Source organism: Spermophilus citellus (genome assembly GCF_964194105.1).
Source record: "Spermophilus citellus genome assembly, chromosome: 2".
NCBI classification, from domain to species: Eukaryota; Metazoa; Chordata; class Mammalia; order Rodentia; family Sciuridae; genus Spermophilus; species Spermophilus citellus.
Window position 1 is genome coordinate 124166578 of NC_138183.1, and position 19105 is coordinate 124185682.

A 19105-nucleotide genomic window follows, 5' to 3' on the forward strand; every position below is an offset into this window, starting at 1 on the left:
CCATTCCACAGCAACCTGAGTGAGCTAATTAATCCCAATGTGACCAGTCGGTTCCCCTGAACAGTGGGAGTTCTACTATCCACCTCTCAGGACAGTCCTGAAGACCATGTGATTATGAGTATGATAGAAAGTGCCTCCTCATCAGCACACACCAAACGCAAGCTGCCTTTTTTCACTATGTTGAATCACGGTGAATTCATGCTCATTTATATTTCAGTTCTTCTAACTGACTAAACTGGGTTTGCATTTCTTTCTGCCACCATTGATGAAGACATGTGCATGCCAGGCATTGTGATAGGCTTTTTCTGTATAAATAAGATAAAGGTTTTATCTCCTTTAATCATCAATACAACCTCATGAGACAACCTTATGTCTTTACAGTGGAGGGTGCTGGGCCTGACATGGGAAGATCAGTAGGAGGCAGAACTGTGCTGGTGGCCGTGTGTATCTGACTCTAAATTCCTACATCTCAGGCATTACCCTGCAGTGTTTGTTCCTTTAAGGCCATTAAACTTCACTTAGTGATGCTGGTATTTTCTTACTTGTTCATTTTGTGATACTGGTGCTATTCCTCTAGATATTCTTATTCACATACATAAATGGAAGGTATTTTTAAAGTCTGTAAGCCTGTGTATATTCATCTGTAAGTATGCATCCAGCATGTCATTAAACTGAGTGCTCCCAAGGGATCAAATAAATTATCAAATTCTTGATAAATCATCTACTCCCTTACATTTATCCTATTAACCCCTATCCAAAGCTTTGATCACTGAGGAAAGTATGGTATGGTAGCTGACAGCTCGACATTTAAGCATAAAAAGAATGTGCTCTAAATGTCTATTCTTGAGACGGCTCCTGATTCTGCACTCCAAAACAAGAGACTCTGCTCTAAGCCGGAATGCATATTCCAGGAGCCCCATGGGGTAAGCTGGTGATAGAGGCTGAGGGGCAGCTCTCACGTGGTAACAGTGTTGAAGCCACAGGCCTTCAGCTTGAGCAAGCGGTCCCTCCAGTACTCCCTGGGCATCCGGAAGTAATGGATGGAGCCCCCGAAGATGAGGAACTTATGACCCTCCAAGGTGAAGTGTGCACACCTTCCAACAAGTCCCTCAGATCGTTTCTTCAGTGTGAGAGGGTTCAGATGAGACCAGTTAGACCTGCATGGAAAGGAGAAGGAAGGAAGAAGGAAGATAGACAGGAGAGCCTGCTGCAACCTTCAAGAAAATAAAGTTCCTGTTTGCAGGACCTGCCCTGTGCATGGTAAGCATATTTCTTTCTCCAGTAAGAGAAAGCTCCCTTGTTACCCACTCAGGTTCCCCACTCAGGCAAACCTGCATGAAGACCAAGTCACTTTTCCATCTTTATGTTTAGGGCAAGAAGCAAAACCTGATAAGATAATTGGCAGAAAAAAGATGCCCACGATTCCTTTCCAGGCTAGGCAGCAACTGTGGGGAGAAAAATATAACAGTAACGACATGAAGATGTTGGCCTCCTCAAGCTGTAAGGACCAGAAGGTTACTCTAGGATCCTCTACAGGAATCTCATCACAAGCAGGGATTCTCTTAGGGGAGCCTAAGGTAAGAGAGCTACAGCCCCACCTGGCTCCACCCAGGTTTCCCATCACCAGTTATCCCAGTCCTCCTCAGTCAGAACTGAAGCTGGGGACAGACAGAAACTGGACAAGGTTAAGCACTGGGGGTCAGGCAAAGTCAGGGAAGAAAGGGGGCTTCACCTCAGGTGGGGCAGTCCACACAGAGGATCCAGGAAGGAAGCAGGGTGCAGTACTGGAGCACCTTGTCTACAGCCACAACCCTGGATTTTCTTGTACTGAATTAAATGTAAAGACCCCCAGCAGCACAGGACAAGGGGGCTTTCTGCATAAGAAAGAGCTGGGAGGGAGGAAGCTTGAAAGGGGAGTTAATGAGAAGAGTCTCCTGCATGTTTAAGGACCAGGAAGACCACATAACGCTCCTAGGGCCTGGGGCCAGGAATAGCTGTGCATAACTGATAGAATGGATGTGGGGGAAGGTCTAAGAGGCTCTCTACTAAGACCACTCAGGGTTATGGGAAAGCAGCACTAGGCAGGAGGAAAGGCCCCAGCTCCTGGAAGGGCAGGCTGGGCCACAGACGTGGACAGTCCCATAGGCAGCTGGGATGAGTTACCTGGTGTAGGGCAGGGAGCCCATCTCAGTGAGGCCAGTGATCCAAGATCCCTTACTGTTTCTGCCCCTCTCTGTAGCCTCAGATGCAGAACACCAGGCAGAACAGGGGCAGAGGTCAAATCTGAGCTCTGAACCTGGAACCTGGAGTGAAATCCATCCAGAGGAGTTGGCACAGGGATTCCTGGACCTAACACCACAAAAGTCTGTCAAACAATGCCTCGGGAAGTCTGTCAGACTCTGCACCAAAGAACAGCGGAGCCTGCAGCCCAGGGTGTGCAGACCTCCCGTCCTTGACACAGATGCTGCTCAGCCCTGAGAAGTAAAACAGGAGGATCCTTGTATAATCATTGGAGCTTGCCTTTCCTAAACTATGAGTCAACAGCCAGCTGGCACAGAATCTGAAGATCAGTGGGAGGAAAGAACTTAGCTGCCTTGTACTGGAGAGCCAGAAGTATTGATTCCACTGGTTCAGCAATTTTATTCAGAGTCCATTCAGTGCCCATTGACTAGGTTCCAGATGCAGCACTTCAGACTAAAATGAAGAAGTTCTAAACACAGTTTAGGGAATTTTTGTAGGATGGGTAAATGCTTAAAGACTGAATAGGGTGTGATGGAAGACCAGGTTTTATTTTAAATTTTTTGAGAAACCTACATACTGCTTTTTAGGCCACGACCAGTACAGGCTTCATAAATGAAGGTTCGGTATGTGAGAAATCCTTAGGGAGTTTTGAATTAAAGAGATAGACTCTGATTACCTTTAAACCAGCTCCAGGACGGCTTCTCCTAGCTCAAGCCTCCAGCTACCTATTATGGTATCGAGGTTTACTGAAGAGGCTAGTGAGAGAGAGAGAGAGAGAGAGAGAGAGAGAGAGAGAGAGAGAAACATGCCAGGGAGTGGACTTTTATTGGGGAACAAAAAATTCTGGGGAAAATACCATCCAGTGAAGATTAAGGGGAGCAGTGTCCCAAGGTCAAGTGTGGGGCTGGGATGTAGCTCAGTGGCAAAGCGTCTGCCTTGCATTCGCAAAGCCCTGGGTTCGACCCCCAGTTCCAAAAAAGACAAAAAAAGAACCCAAGGTCAGGTGCGATGATTGGGTCTTCAGGGTATGGCCAGACACACCTCCACACTGACAAGCCCTCGGACCTGAGAAGGGTGGGGAAAGCTCTGGACACAAAGATGTGTCTAAATGCCTCTCACTCAGCCAGGGAGGTAACTCAAAACACATGCTAGGATGACCTCCCACACTGCTTTCCATAATGGCTGTACAAATTTATATCCCTACCCCCTCCAGTAGGATAGAAGGATTCCTTTTTCTCCACTTCCTCACTATCCTCTTTTGTCTTTCTGACAATAGAAATTCTTTATTTTTACTTTATTTATATATGACAGTGGAATCTTATTACACTTCTTATTACACAAATAGAGAACAATTTTCCATATCTCTGATTGTATACAAAGTATATTCACACCAATTCGTGTCTTCATACATGTACTTTGGATAATAGTGATCATCACATTAAACCATCATTTATAACCCCATGCCCCCTCCCTTTCCCTCCAACCCCTCTGCCCTCTATAGAGTTACTCTGTTCTTTCCATGCTCCTTCTCCCTATCCCACTATGAATCAGCCTCTTTATATCAAAGAAAACATTCAGCATTTGGTTTTTTGGGGATTGGCTAATTTCACTTAGCATTATCTTCTCTAACTCCATCCATTTACCTGCAAATGCCATGATTTTATTCTCTTTGATTACTGAGTAATATTCCATTGTGTGTGTGTGTGTGTGTGTGTATTACATTTTTTAAATCCATTTATCTATTGAAGAGTGTCTGGGTTGGTTTCACAGTTTAGCTATTGTAAATTGTGCTGCTATAAACATTGATGTGGCTGTGTCCCTGTAGTATGCTGATTTTAAGTCCTTTAGGTATAGAACGAGGAAAAAGATAGCTGGTTCAAATGGTGGTTCCATTCCCAGATTCCAAGGAATCTCCATACTGCTTTCCATATTGGCTGCACCAATTTGCAGTCCCACCAGCAATGTATGAGTGTACCTTTTTCCCCACGTCCTCACCAACACTTCTTGTTGTTTGTATTCATAATAGCTGCCATTCTAACTGGAGTGAGATGAAATCTTAGAGTGGTTTGGTTTGCATTTCTCTAATTGCTAGAGATGTTGAACATTTTTCATATATTTGTTGATTGATTGTATATCATCTTTTGAGAAGTGTCTGTTCAGGTCCTTGGCCCATTTATTGGTTTTTTTGTTTTTGTTTTTGTTTTTGTTTTTTGGTGTTTAACTTTTTGATATACCCTAGAGATTGGAGCTCTATCTGATGTGTGAGGGGTAAAGATTTGCACCCAAGATGTAGGCTCTCTATTTACCTCACAGATTATTTCTTTTGCTGAGAAGAAACCTTTTAGTTTGAGTCTATCCCATTTTTTGATTCTTGATTTTAATTCTTGAGCCAAAGGAGTCTTATTTAGGAAGTTGGGCCTAATCCCACACAATAGAGATTAGGGCCTACTTTTTCTTCTATTAGATGCAGGGTCTCTGGTTTAATTCCTAGGTCCTTGATTCACTTTGAGTTGAGTTTTGTGCATGGTGAGAGATAGGAGTTTAATTTCATTTTGTTGCATATGGATTTCCAGTTTTCCTAGCATCATTTGTTGAAGAGGCTATCTTTTCTCCAATGCATGTTTTGGGCTCCTTTGTCTAATATTAGATAATTGTAATTTTGTGGGTTAGTCTCTGAGTCCTCTATTCTGTACCATTGGTCTACCAGTCTATTTTGGTGCCAATACCATGCTGTTTTTGTTATTATTGCTCTGTAGTATAGTTTAAGGTCTAGTATAGTGATGCTACCTGCTTCACTCTTCCTGCTAAGGATTGCTTTAACTATTCTGGGTCTCTCATTTTTCCAGATGAATTTCATGCTTTTTCTATTTCTATGAGGAATATGATTGGGATTTTTGTTGGAATTGCATATAATCTGTATAGTGCTTTTGGAAGTATGGTCATTTTGATAATATTAATTCTGCCTATCCAAGAGCAAGGTAGATCTTTCCATCTTCTAAGGTCTTCTTTGACTTCTTTCTTTAGAGTTCTGTAATTTTCATTGTATAGGTCTTTCACATCTTTTGTTAAGTTGATTCCCAAGTATTTTATTTTATTTTTGAGGCCATTATAAATGGGGTAGTTTTCCTCATTTCCCTTTCTGAGGATTTGTCACTGATATACAGAAATGGCTTTGATTTATAGGTGTTGATTTTATATCCTGCTACTTTGCTGAATTCATTTATCAGTTCTAGAAGTTTTCTGGTAGAACTTTTAGGGTCTTCTAGGTATAGAATCATATCGTCAACAAATAGTGCCAATTTGAGTTCTTCTTTTCTTATGTGTATCCCTTTTGTTTGTCTAATTGCTTTGGCCAGTGTTTCAAGAATTATGTTGAATAGAAGTGGTGAAAGAGGGAATCCCTGTCTTGTTCTAGTTTTTAGAGGGAATGACTTTATTTTTTCTCCATTTAGAATGATGTTGGCCTGAGGCTTAGTGTAGATAGACTTTATGATGTTGAGATATACTTCTGTTATCCCTAGTTTTTCTAGTGTTTTGAACATAAAAGGGTGCTATATTTTGTCAAATGCTTTTTCTGTATCTATTGAGATGATCATATGATTCTTATCTTTGAGTCTATTGATGTGATGAATTACATTTATTGATTTTTGTATGTTGAACCAACCTTGCATCCCTGGGATAAAGCCCACTTGATCTTGATGCACAATCTTTTTTATATAATTTTGAATTCTATTTGCTAGAATTTTATTGAGAATTTTTGCATCTATGTTCATTAGAGATATTGGTCTAAAGTTTTCTTTCTTTTATGTGTCTTTCCCTGGTTTGGGGATCAGGGTGATTTTGGCCTCATAGAATGAGTTTGGAAGTGCTGCCTCTTTTTCTATTTCCTGAAATAAATTGAAGAGTATTGGTATTAGTTCTTCTTTAAGAAGAAATTGTAGAACTCAGCTGTGTATCCATCCGGAACTGGGCTTTTCTTGGTTGGTAGACTTTTGAAGGCATCTGCTATTTTGTCACTTTATCTGTTTAAATTGTGTATACCATCCTGATTCAATTTGGGCAAATTATATGACTCTAGAAATTTGTTGATATCTTTGATATTCTTTATTTTATTGCAGTACAAGTTTTCAAAATAACTTCTAATTATCTTCTGTATTTCTGTAGTGTCTGTTGTGATATTTCCTTTTTCATTATGTATGTTAGTGATTTGAGTTTTTTCTCTCCTTTTCTTCATTAGCATGACTAAGGGTTGGTAAATTTTATTTATTTTTTCAAAGAAGCAACTTTTTGTTCTGTCAATTTTTTCAGTTGTTTCTTTTGTTTCAATTTCATTGACTTCAGCTCTGGTTTTAATTATTTCCTGTCTTCTGCTGCTTTGGGTGTTGATTTGTTCTTCTTTTTCTATGGCTTTGAGATGTAACAATAATTCATTTATTTGTTGATTTTTTTTTCTCTTAAGGAGTGAACTCCATGCAATAAACTTTCCTCTTAGAACTGCTTTCATAGTGTCCCAGAGATTTTGATATATTGTATCTGTGTTCTCATTCACATTTTTTAATCTCCTCCTTGATGTTTTCTGCAACCCTTTGTTTATTCAGTAGCATATTATTTAGTCTCCAGGTGCTGGTGTGGATTTTATTTCTTATTTTATCATTGATTTTTAATTTCATTCCATTATGATCTGATAGAATGCAGGGTCATATCTCTACTTATTTATATTTGCTTAGAGTTGCTTTGTGGCATAATATATGGTCTATTTTAGAGAAGAATCCATGTGCTGCTGAGAAGAAAGTGTATTCTCTCATTGAAGGATGAAATAGTCTATATATGTCAGTTAAGTCTAAGTTATTGATTGTATTATTAAGCTCTATAGTTTCTTTGTTTAGCTTTCATTTGGAAGATCTATCTAGTGATGAAAAAAGTGTGTTAAAGTCACCCAAAATTATTGTGTTGTGGTCTATTTGACTCTTGAACTTGAGAAGAGTTTGTTTGATGAACATAGATGCTCCATTGTTTGGGGCATATATATTTATAATTGTTATGTCTTATTGGTGTATGGTTCCCCTGAGCTGTATGTAGTGTCCTTCTTTATCCTGATTGACTTTACTTTGAAGTCTACTTAATTTGATATGAGGAAGGAAACCCCTGCTAGCTTCCGCAATCCATGTGAATGATATGATTTTTCAAAACCCTTAATTTTCAGTCTGTGGATGTCTTTCCCTATGAGATGAGTCTCTTGGAGGCAGCATATTGGTTAGACTTTTTTAATCCAATCTGCTTATCTATGTTTTTTGATTGGTGAGTTTAGGCCATTAACATTCAGAGTTATTATTGAGACATGATTTGTATTCCCAGCCATTTTTGTTTATTTTTGGTATTTAAGGTGACTTGGTTTCTCTTCTGATTAGATGTTCCTTTAGTGTAATACTTCCCTCTGCTGATTTTCATCATTGTTTTTCATTTCCTCTTCTTGGAATATTTTGCTGAGGATGTTTTGTAGTGCCGGCTTTCTAGTTGTAAATTCTTTTAACTTTTGTTTATCATAGAAGGTTTTTATTTCATCATCAAATCTAAAGCTTACTTTTGCTGGACATAAGATTCTTGGTTGGCATCCATTTTCTTTCAGAGCTTGGTATATGTTGTTCCACAGTTTCCTGGCTTTGAGGGTCTGGGTTGAAAAAGCTGCTGAGATACAAATTTGTCTCCCCTTATATGTGATTTGATTCCTCTCTCTTGCGGCTTTTAAAATTCTATTCTTATTCTGTATGCTAGGCATTTTCATTATACAGTGCCTTGCTGTAGATCAGTTGTAATTTTGTACATTTAGTGTCCTATAAACCTCTTGTATTTGGTTTTCCAATTCATTCTTCATGCTTGGGAAATTTTCTGATATTATCTCATTGAAGAGATTGTGCATTCCTTTGGTTTGAAACTCTGTGCCTTCCTCTATCCCAATAATTCTTATATTTGGTCTTTTGAAGCTGTCCCATAAATCTTGGATATTCTGTTCATGTTTTCTTACTATCTTCACTGTGTGGTCAACTTTATTTTCCAGATTGTATACTTTGTCTTCATTATCTGACGTTCTTTCTTCCAAGTGATCTAGTCTGTTGGTTATGCTTTCTATTGAGTTTTTTATTTGATTTATATATCTTTCATTTCAAAGGTTTCCGACTGGCTTTTTTTCAAAGTCTCTATCTCTCTCTTGAAGTAATCTTTTGCTACCTGTATTTGCTCTTTTATCTCATTGTTGGAGTGATCAGTTCTTGCCTGTATTTGCTCATTTAGGTCATTCTTTAGTTCACAGATCCTTTTAATTTGAACCTTCTGAACTCCTTCTCTGACATTTTATCAACTTCACTATCCATAGGTTATGTTATTATAGTGTCCTGGATTGTTTGGGGGCACTTTCCTCCCTTGTCTTTTCATGTTGTCTATGTGTCTTCCTTTCTTGCAGTGTGGATCTGAGATATTACAGTTTCTTACCTATGTTCTTGTAGTACCTGTGCAGATTGTCTGTACCTCACCTTGATGTTGGGCTTCCAGACCCTGCTGGTGTCCCTCAATGTATGCTACTGCATCCTGGACCTGGGTCCTGCGCAAGTTGGTGTGGGTGGATCTGGGCCACTGGGCTTGACCTCCTGCAGTAGTCTGCTCCTCAGAAAGGGCAGTTCTACACTAGAGGATAGCCTGCAAAGGGGTGTCTGGCCCACTGGTGGAAGGGTGGACCAGACCTACTGTGAGCCTGAGTCCCCTATGAGCTGGTGTGGGCAGTTTGGCCTGGATCTCGGCTCCCCTGCTAGTCTGCTGGTTGGAAGGGAAGGTCCTGTGCCAGAGGTTAGGCTCTGGTGGTGTCTGCCCCACCAGGGGATTAGTGGACGGGGCCTACTCTGAGCCTGGGTCCCGAACAGGCCAGTGTGGATGGATCTGGACCACCGGACTTGACCTCCCACCTGACAATAGGCATTCTAACTGGAGTGAAGTGATACCTTATTGCAGTTTTGATTTGTATTTCCCTGATACTTAGTGTGGAACATTTTTTCATATACTTGTTAGCCATATATTTCTTTTAAGAAATGTCTGTTTAGATCTATTGCCTATTTTTAATTAACTTATTTTTATTGAGTTTTTAGTTTTTATGTATTCAGGATATTAACCCCTTTCAGATGAATACTTTGCAAATATTTTCTCTTGTTCTGTACTTTTTCTCTTCACTGTCTTGGTGTTTACTCTTCTGTGCAGAAATTTTTAATTTGATGTACTCTTATTTGTCTATTTTTGCTTTCTGTTTCTTGTGTTTTTAGGATAAATAGCAATTTTCATTTGAGTTATTTTCTTTCAGAACTTGAAAAATATTGTGCCATCTCCTCTAGCCTCTGTTAAATAGGGTTGTATTCCATGTCTCATAATTGGCTTCAACTTCAGGGGGGGTTCCCCCAGAGATAATCAATTTTGTCTGGCTGCTATCAAGAGTATTTCTTTATTTTTAGTGTTTGGTTTAATTGTGAGGCTTCCTGTATATTTCTTTGGTTTTTTTTTTCTGTTTGAATTTGAATAGCTTATTAATTTGAGGTTTGATTCTTTCACCAAATTCAAGAATTTTTCATCTATTATTTCTTAAATTGAGATGAAACTTAAATTTATAAAATTTGCCATTAAAAAGTGTTTAATTTAGTGGTCTGAGGTATATTCATGAGGTTATACAACCATCATCACTAAGTTCAAGAAATTCAAATCACCCTAAAAAGAAAAGCATCCCCATACCTATTTGTCATCACTCCCCATTTTTCCCTTTCTTCAGCACAAAGAATAACCATGAATCTACTTTTTTGGCTCTATTGATGTGCTACTTAGACTTACGACATTTTATTAAAATAATATCATATGACATTGGGTTCATTGTGCCTGGCTTCTTTCACCAAGCATAATATTTTTAAGATTTATTCACATTGTAGAATATATCAATGTATTCCTTTTTATGACCAAATAATATGTGATTGCATGAGCCTTCCTTATTTTTTATCCATTCCTCAGTTAATGGACATTTGTGATACTTTCACTTTTTGCTTATTATGACAAATGCTGCTATGAACATTTGAGTACAAGTTTTTGTGTTAGTGCATTTACTCCATCCTCTCAAGTGGACTTCTGTTATTTTATCAAATATTCTTTCTGCACCCTTTCATTCTTCTCTCTTCTGTCACTATAACAGTATGAGCATTAGATCTTTTTGTAATTTTTCTCCACAGATGTCTGCATTTCTGTTTTTTTGTTTGTTTGTTTTTGCTTATGAAGTCTATAATCCCTGTGCTTTCAGATTCTGTTAATTCTATTATTCTTTCCTCTGTCCCCTCCAGACTGCATACTGTGTACTATAGAAAGCCCAGCAAAAATAGCATAAGATTCATGATGTCTAGCACCTAATCAAAACTAACCAGCAAACAAAAAGTAGGAAAGTGTGATGCATAACCAGGAGAAAAATCTAGAGATTCTATATGTGCATGCTAGCCACTCCTACCTTTGTTCACTATGAACTACCCATCAAAGCCTTTGCAAATGTAATACAGTGAAAGAATGGTGCATTCCCTTGAGTGGCACTCTATTTCATACTTTAAATAAGACATTTCATATCTACTCCTCAGAGTGCCCTTCTTTGAGCATGCTAAGTCTAAATAGAAACCTGACACTTTCTATCATGGCCAATTCTTTGTGTATTTTCTTTATATCACTTACCCAATTTTGATTTATTTACCCATCTACTCACTTCTTATTTTGTTATTTTAATCTATTCCTACCATATGAGTTATATAAACAAACTCCTCATTGCACTTAGAAATTAATCCATTGAGCTGAGGGTATAGCTCGGTGGTAGAGCACACTTAGCAAGCAAGAGGCTAGGGTTTACATCCTTTCAAAACCCAATTTTATTTCTACAATTCAATTGCAAAGCCCTGTTTATTAAATAATTTATAGGTAATTTGACTTGGACTGATCTTATTGAGTTTATTCAAATCGCATATTATAATTTCAGTTTTATCAACTTAGGCTTGCCTGCCTTCCTTCATTCAGAAACAACCATGAAACCAAAGTTACTGTTTCATAACAAAAAAAAAAAAATCTTCAAGTCTTTCTTATAATTTTTCTTGCCAAAACACATCTTTTCTTCTTTTCCTTATTATCTCTAGTTTTAATTATCATTAATTAAAAAATTTTAACCTTTAAGAACATTAATTTCTAATGAGCAATTTCTAAAGAGCAATTTTGAACCATTTCACATCAGCATTTTTTTAATTAGAAACATGCATTTTCATATCACAATTTTATATTAACATATCCAAATATATTTATCTTTTCTATATTTTATAAAAGAGATAAAAGCATGTTTCCATTCTTTAGCATATGTTATTAAACCAGTCTTACCTTCACCTGTCACGCACTGTGCCCAACCCTAAGGCAATGAGTTTTGCAAAATGATTTAATTCACAAAGCAGTCAAGCATGAGGACAGGGAATACTCAAACTCAAAGTTGCCTGCCTGATGATAGCATTTAGGGGTATTTATGGAATGAAAAAAGGGGTGGGGTCTGAGGTGTAGAGAAAGATGACTGTGTCACTAGAGGGATGATTCCCCAGAAGGGAAAAGAAGATCTAAACCCAGTCAGGTTCCTGATTTACACCACAAAAAGGAAGTTGAGGACACAACAAAAGAGGCAGAAGCAAAGATTTATTCAGCAAGGCAAGCAGTAAAGCAGAATACATGCTGAAATGAGAGGGAGTGCAGGTGGTGGAAAGTGAGATGTGCTTTTTTCTTTTTTTTTTAAAGAAAACTAACTTTAGCTGGGCTTGGTGGTGCATGCCTGTAATCCAATCTACTTGAGAGACTAAGGCAAGAGGATTGCAAGTTCAAGGCCAATTTGGGAAACTTAATAAGACCCTGTCTTAAAAAATAATAAAGGACTCAGGATATAGCTCTGTGGTAGAGAACCCCTCGATTCAATCCCAGTGTCGCAAGTTATTTAGTTTATTCAAATTGCATATCATAATTTCAGTTTTATCAACTTAGATGTGAGCATGAGAGGTACATGGAATGTTATCAGCTTAATAAGCTGAATTTTTTTGATTGTGGAGCACAGAGAAGGCCATGGGTCCTGGTTCTTTTCAGAATTTTTAGTTAGAACATTATCTATTTAATATGTTAATAGCCTATACGTCTATAATAGTCTATACTTCTACCATGAGTTTCTAAAAATATCTCTTTCTTACCTTCTTTTAATTAGTCTAAAATACTTTCTATAGATTAACAAGGTATATAGGCACTAATTACATGAATTTACAATACTCTAAGATTTATTACACTTTTTAAGAATTTAGGCCTGGAGAAAAAACAGGCATGGGAAGTACAGGAAAGAATGTTCATGGAGTTTTTAGATTTAAAACTATAATCCTCTTTCCTACCCTGTTTATCTTCTATTTATCCTTATTTCTTCTAACTAAAATAAGAAATATTTTAGAAATAAGAAAATATAAAGTAATAGATAATCTGCACATGCATAAACAAACTTAAAGGCTCTTCATAAGATATGTATTCAGAAAATGGCAGCATAGTGGAGTTTTTGGTTCTCTTGAGACAGTCAGATGTCGCAAGCCATCTGTGGGCTATGTGCGGATTACATCAACATTGCAGCCTAGTGAATAGGAGAATCTGGTGTCTGGGAACTTCCACTGGAAATTTCCTCTGGCCAAGACCGTCCAACACATTGTGAGCCCTATTCAGCTCTGCCTGGTCCCACACAGCACCAGAGATGGGGTGAGCTGCCAAGATGCCAGTCAACCTGCTGACTGCAAGACGTCATGAAGCAAGGCTCCACCCCTGAAACCTTATCCCTGCACTCCCTTAAATAAACCATGGGAGCCATTTTTTAATTGTCCAGCTCCAACTCCTAGGTGTGCTGGATCTATCAAGCAATCTACTTTAAAACTATAATTCTGACTTTGTGTCTTTTGTTCTTCACTAATTATTTCTGACTTATTTTCTCTGGTGGCTTACACCCTCCTGGACAGGAAGAAGGATGCCCTGGAAAGACATTGGCAGCCTCCCACAGTCAGACACTCCCCCACCCAGAAAAAGGGAAAATGCACTACTGGGACCTTAACTCACAGTCTGTCAGCCAATAAATGTATGCCATGAGCTGGGTTCGGTGGCTCTGTAATCCCAGCAACTTGGAAGGCCAAGGTAGGGGGGTTAAAAGTTTGAAGCCAGCCCCAGCAATTTAGCAAGGCCCTAAGCAACTTGATGAGACCCTGTCTCAAAATAGAAAATAAAAAAGGCATGAGAGGGCTGGGGTTGTGGCTCAGTGGTAGAGTGCTTGCCTAGCATGTGTGAGACACTGGGTTTGATTCTCAGCACCACATATAAATAAATAAAATAAATGTCCATTGACACCTAAAAAAAATAATAAATAAATAATAAATAAAGGGGCTGTAATCCTTGGGTTCAATCTCCAGTACACTCCCCCAAAGTATGCCATGTTTCTTTCTGCTCCCCAACCCTTAAGTTCCTGATACCCAATAAGAAGTGTGATATGTGTTCTTCCTTATATCCTCCCTCTCTCGAACAATCTTACCAAACTCAAAAAAAAAAAAAAAACAGGTGCATCATTGAAGCAGGATGGCTTCATCTTAATATCTTCAAGGATATCACGAACAAAAGATAAAAGAACAAAACCATTGAAAAATCACCACAAAGAACTACAAATTGCTGGGGTCTAAACTTGTTACTCCCATGGCTTGTGTTTTCTTCCACTTCCCACCCCTGTTCTCCCACATATGTGTTCTCAAATGTAGCAACTTGTCCTTATCACAAGGCAAAGATAACTATACAAGATGTGGCATTAATAGGAAAGATGTAACATTTGTTTCCAGACAGACTGACTAACCATTTCCAATCAAGGCAGAAATGCTCACATAAAAAGATAGTGTAGTTGATCAGTAAGTCCTTCCCCATAATGCTAAACTTGCTGTCATAGCCATAAATCTGCTGCTTCATCTGAGACTTTCCCAACAACTCAGAGTCTCAGAAGTGGTGTTGAGCTCCACCTCTGCCATTGCAGAGGATATAAATGCCCACCTGAGTTTCTGTGTGGCTGCCATTGGAATAGTATTACAAAAATCAGGTATTGTTCAACCTCTTCATGTGTGGGCATTGGCATTCCCTTCTGACACCAGGGCCCACATGAGGATGACACTTCTAATTTGACTTTGACCCCAAAGTCTGGTTTGAAAAAGTGTAGGGTAGTCTGAGGCAAGACTACAGGGAGGCTGTAAGCAGGCCAAATGGGTTTCCAGAAGGCACACTAGGGACTGGCCTGCCCAACAACACAGAGCAGGAGGAAGAGAAAGAAGAGGAGCCCTGGAATCCTAATTGGCTCAGAAGGTAATTATTTCCTTGGGATTAACCTCCCATGTGTCTGAATCATATACACTCATATTCAGTTGTGCCACAATAGGCTGTCAGTCTCTGCATCAATTCAAATATGATTTTCCATATAGTAGCCTTTAAAACCAAAGATACCTCTCCTAAATTACTCTCAGAATCAATTTTAGGAACAATTCCTTTGGGAACTAATGATATGATCTATGAATTAAATCATTTATTTACATTATGCCCTCTAATTCCAATAGTTTATTGTTTTTGTTCTTCCTGTGCACTCACTTTCTTCTTTGTAGCCACAAACTTCAAAGATGCTTTTTGCTGTCCCTGTATAACTTTTCCTTGGGTGAGGGGAATGGTTCCAAGTCTGGTGACCAAAGCTCAGAGTGACTGAAATCTGGGTTTGGTCTAGCCTCAAGGTGAGACCCACCACTCTTAATTTCATTCTAGCTATTAAGGGCTTGTATATTTTGATTAGTTTGAATTTCTTTCTGCACCCAGTGAACCAACTCCCAGGAGCTGAATACATTTCTAAATTCCATTGGTAACTTTTATCTTCAGTAACTCAGTATAGCTGTGTCTCCATATCATGTATGATCACACAGCCACCCAGGAATTGAAAGTTCTTCATCCCCCATCTTTTTATCCTTCTCAAATTATGTTTCTGGTGAACCAATGCAAAAGATTTTTTTTTTATCTTTTCCTTTCTAATGTACCCTCCTCTAACAGGGAATTAGGCTACATATGCTAAAATCAGTGACTCTTAGGCCTACAGATGCCCAAAGGGTAACTGAAAGCAGGATAAGCCTCTCTGACTTCATTTGAATCTGTCTCCTTTATTGCCTTCAACTTAAGGTCAGATTCCTGCTCAGTTCTACACACAAGCTCAATTCTACACACAACCATTTAAGGATTATTCATTTAAAAACTAGTAATACAAGATTTATTAGCCCTAAGTTACCTAATCTATCTCATGCTCCTTCAAGACTGAGATAAGATTTTCAGAGACATTCAACATCAGACCTCTAGAGTGATGCCTAGAATTACATTACAGCAACAGACCCCTGCAGTGGTGCCAAGAAGTGCAATCATCACCCAGTTTCAGGATCACAGGTCTGATAGATAAATGCCCTAAGCAACAAGTGGAAATTGCCCCCTTAAGAGACAAACTCTTCTTAGAAGCAGCCTCAAAAAAGCAGAACTGAGAAAATGACCAACCAGACCACAGTTTGACCAAGACTGCTTAATATGCACACCTATGTTAGAAATTCTGTATTGTCACAAGGAATCAGATGTGTACTCAGAAGCAGCTCAACAAGACAAAATTTACTTCTGTAAAAGATATTCTACTGAACAAAGGCTGGTAAGCAAGCACACTTGGATATGCAGTCTGCCTGGTTTTATTCCTAATGTAACACTACCCCTTACTCTGATAGGAGGAGCTCGGGGTTACAATCTACATGATTGGTTATTTTAAAATTGGGGCAGGCAAAGGAAAGGGCTGTATAGAAAAATTGGCTATGATTTGTTACAGGTTGGGGAAGATCAGAATGGCTATAAGAGGATAGTCAGGCCATCGTTTAGAGACTGGATCCAGGAATTTAGCTAGATAGGCTATAGGTTGCCTTTCTTAGATCCCAATTCTAAATACTATATTCTGAAAATGAACCACCCAAATTTCTATTTCTCACACCTTTCTCCTCCTGCCCTGATTCTTCTATTAAAATGTCAGTGCCCCAAAGACAGGGCTGAGATGCTGGATCTCACTTAGCCTTCCCAATATGGCCATATAAAGTTCTTTTCCTGCTTTTCACTATGACCTATTCTATTTGGTTTTTGGGATAAGTGGCCAAACCTAGATTGTTAGGACTTCTTGATTTGGGCTCTAGTAATATGCACACACACACACAAAAAAATCTTATCAAAATTAAAACTTCCCTAGAGCCAGATGCATTGACATGTGCATATAGTCCCAGCTATTTGGGAAGCAGAAGCAGGAGGCTCCCACAGGCCTAGGAGTTAGAGGTCAGCCTGGGTCAACATAGTAAGAATGCATTTCTTTAAAATTTTTAAAGGACAAGGGTGTGGCTCTGTGGTATAATGCTTGTCTAGGATGTTAGGCCTTGACTTCAGTCCCCAACACTACACAAAATAAAGAAATAAATAAACTACTGTACAATGTTGTTTTACCTCCTTAGTGATAGAAGAAAATAATGGAGACCAACATCTAGATTGTAAGTGACTGTATTATTGGGGCTAGTGATAAAGCTAAGTGGTAATGACTATAGTTATGCTCCCTCGTGGAGGTTTCCTGTGAGCTATGTTAAGTTTTTAGTGTGAACCAAGGCCATGAGTCCAGTATGTTATGGTCAGTATGCATTCAAGTTAAGAATACTGTGATTCAGTGTATGCACTTAAGGTCATAAACATTTGCTTGTGAGCATGTGCCCACTGATATATCCTGTTGGCAGTGTGCTTTCTTTGTCTGTCCTGCATATAAAAACAGCCTGTGTAAAAGACTTGGGATGCTAAATGGAACTGATTGGGGCAAAAATGGATGGGCTGGGAGCTGAAGCTGAGGCTGGAGTCTGGAGGCTGTTGCCACCTCTGAACCAAGCAGATCAGGTTCAACAATATTCTGTGCTCCAAACCCTTAAATGCAAACTGGAAAGAGTGGAGATTAAGGCAGAGAATTTTTGTTTGTTTGTTTGTTTGTTTGTATATGCCAGATTGTTAGATTCTCTCCTGAGATAAAAATTTGTTGTATAAATTAAATGTACAGATAAAATTCTCACCTAGAGAGCAACAACTTCATTTGCAAGTGCTTCTCAGGAAAGGAAAACAAAACCTGCTTTGCTTGAGGTCTACTAAAACTGAGTAAGGCCACTTGAGCCAAAGGGACCCTGAAAAAGGTGATCAATGTTATCATAATCAAGATTTTGTTGTAGGAGGAAATAACTTGCCTTAGGAAGAAAAACAAACTACCCCCTTAAAAAGAGAGGTATTAATGTGGATTTATTTTCTTCTGGAAAAAATTTTAAAATAGGAACTGAGTCAGCTTTCCCAAACACCCTAAATATATGTGACTAGAGATATGTATACATTTGAAAGTTTAGGAAAACAATTTACCAAGTGGTATTCTCCTAATTAAAATTGTCTGTAATGGCTATACACAATGGAATATTACTAAGCATTAAAAGAGAATAAAATTATGGCATTTGCAGGTAAATGGATGGAGTTGGAGAATGTCATGCTAAGCGAAGTAATCAAATCCCCAAAACAAAGGCCAAATGTTCTCTGATAAGTGGATGCTGATCCATAAGGGTGCAAGGGTGGGAGGAATGAAGGAACTTTGATTGGACAAAGAGGAGGGAGAGAAGGAAAAGAGATGTGTAGGCAGGAAAGATGGTGTAATGAGATGAACATCATTACCCTAGGTGCACGTATGACTTGCTCATATGGTGCAATTCTACATTGTGTACAACCAGAGAAATAAAAAGTTGTGCTTCATTTGTGTTCAGTGAATCAAAATGCATTCTGCTGTCATTTATAATTAATAAGAACAATTGTTTTAAAAAAAATTGTAATGGCAATTTCTTTTGGACTATCTAAAAATAGCAAATTTAGTTGGGGATGTATTTGTGTCATTTAATGTTCTATAACTGGATAAAGGTAACCTTTATCAACAAGATGTATATAGAATTTTGTGTCATTCTTTACACTGGTATAAGGGTACAGATAGATTAGAATGGTGGGAACATGAGGTTAAAAGACTAATTCTATAAAATGAGTTCATTCTACTGACTCCATGCTTTGTTTGCCAAAAAAATCTGTCTGCAGCCATGCCTGGCCTGAGTAGTGAGGATATGTCACATACCTCAGCAAACTGAGGCAGTGCATAGAAGACCTGGTAGTCAGTGTGGGTAATGAATCTTGGGGATCAAGAGGATGAGAGCCAATTATCAAAGAAAATACAATGGATTGCTAACAGTTAATCATGGACATTACATTTTCCTGCACATTGGTTGCTAATGATTAATTCCTATGCTCCTTCTCCTTCCTTCCCCTAGGCACTTACAGGGAAAAGAAAGAAAAGGCAAAAACTAAAGACAGGGATTCTGGGATCTATAAAAGACACATTCCCTACCATGGACTACCAGCTCTGGGGCCCCTTCTCTTTGAAGAGGTCTGCTGTCTCTGCCCCTTGTTAAATAAAACTTGCTTTCTATGCTTGCCTCAGTGTTTCTTGGGTATTTAATCATCAAGACTGGAGAACAAGGACCATTCCTGATCTCTAAGACCAGTATTACTGGGATGGGAATTCAAATGTATTTTTGGAAGGTAATGAGAGTTTGATTTGTTTAAGTGCTCTCTTGGCCCTTCTGTTTTATTCATGTTTCAGATATAATGTTATGTAAGGGTCCGGCGAAACGTC

General features: G+C 38.6%; 1 protein-coding gene across 1 annotated transcript in view; it reads right to left on the reverse strand.

Moving 5' to 3' along the window:
* The window catches only part of LOC308641562 (beta-galactosidase-1-like protein 3), a gene marked incomplete at both ends in the record, with an annotated part of 170310 nt that overhangs the window by 133784 nt on the left and 17421 nt on the right, over positions 1 to 19105 (reverse strand). The window contains one exon of the mRNA XM_081280246.1: positions 960 to 1157. Coding sequence (XP_081136372.1) covers positions 960 to 1157 — 198 coding nt within the window. The remainder of the gene's footprint in view (positions 1 to 959; positions 1158 to 19105) is intronic.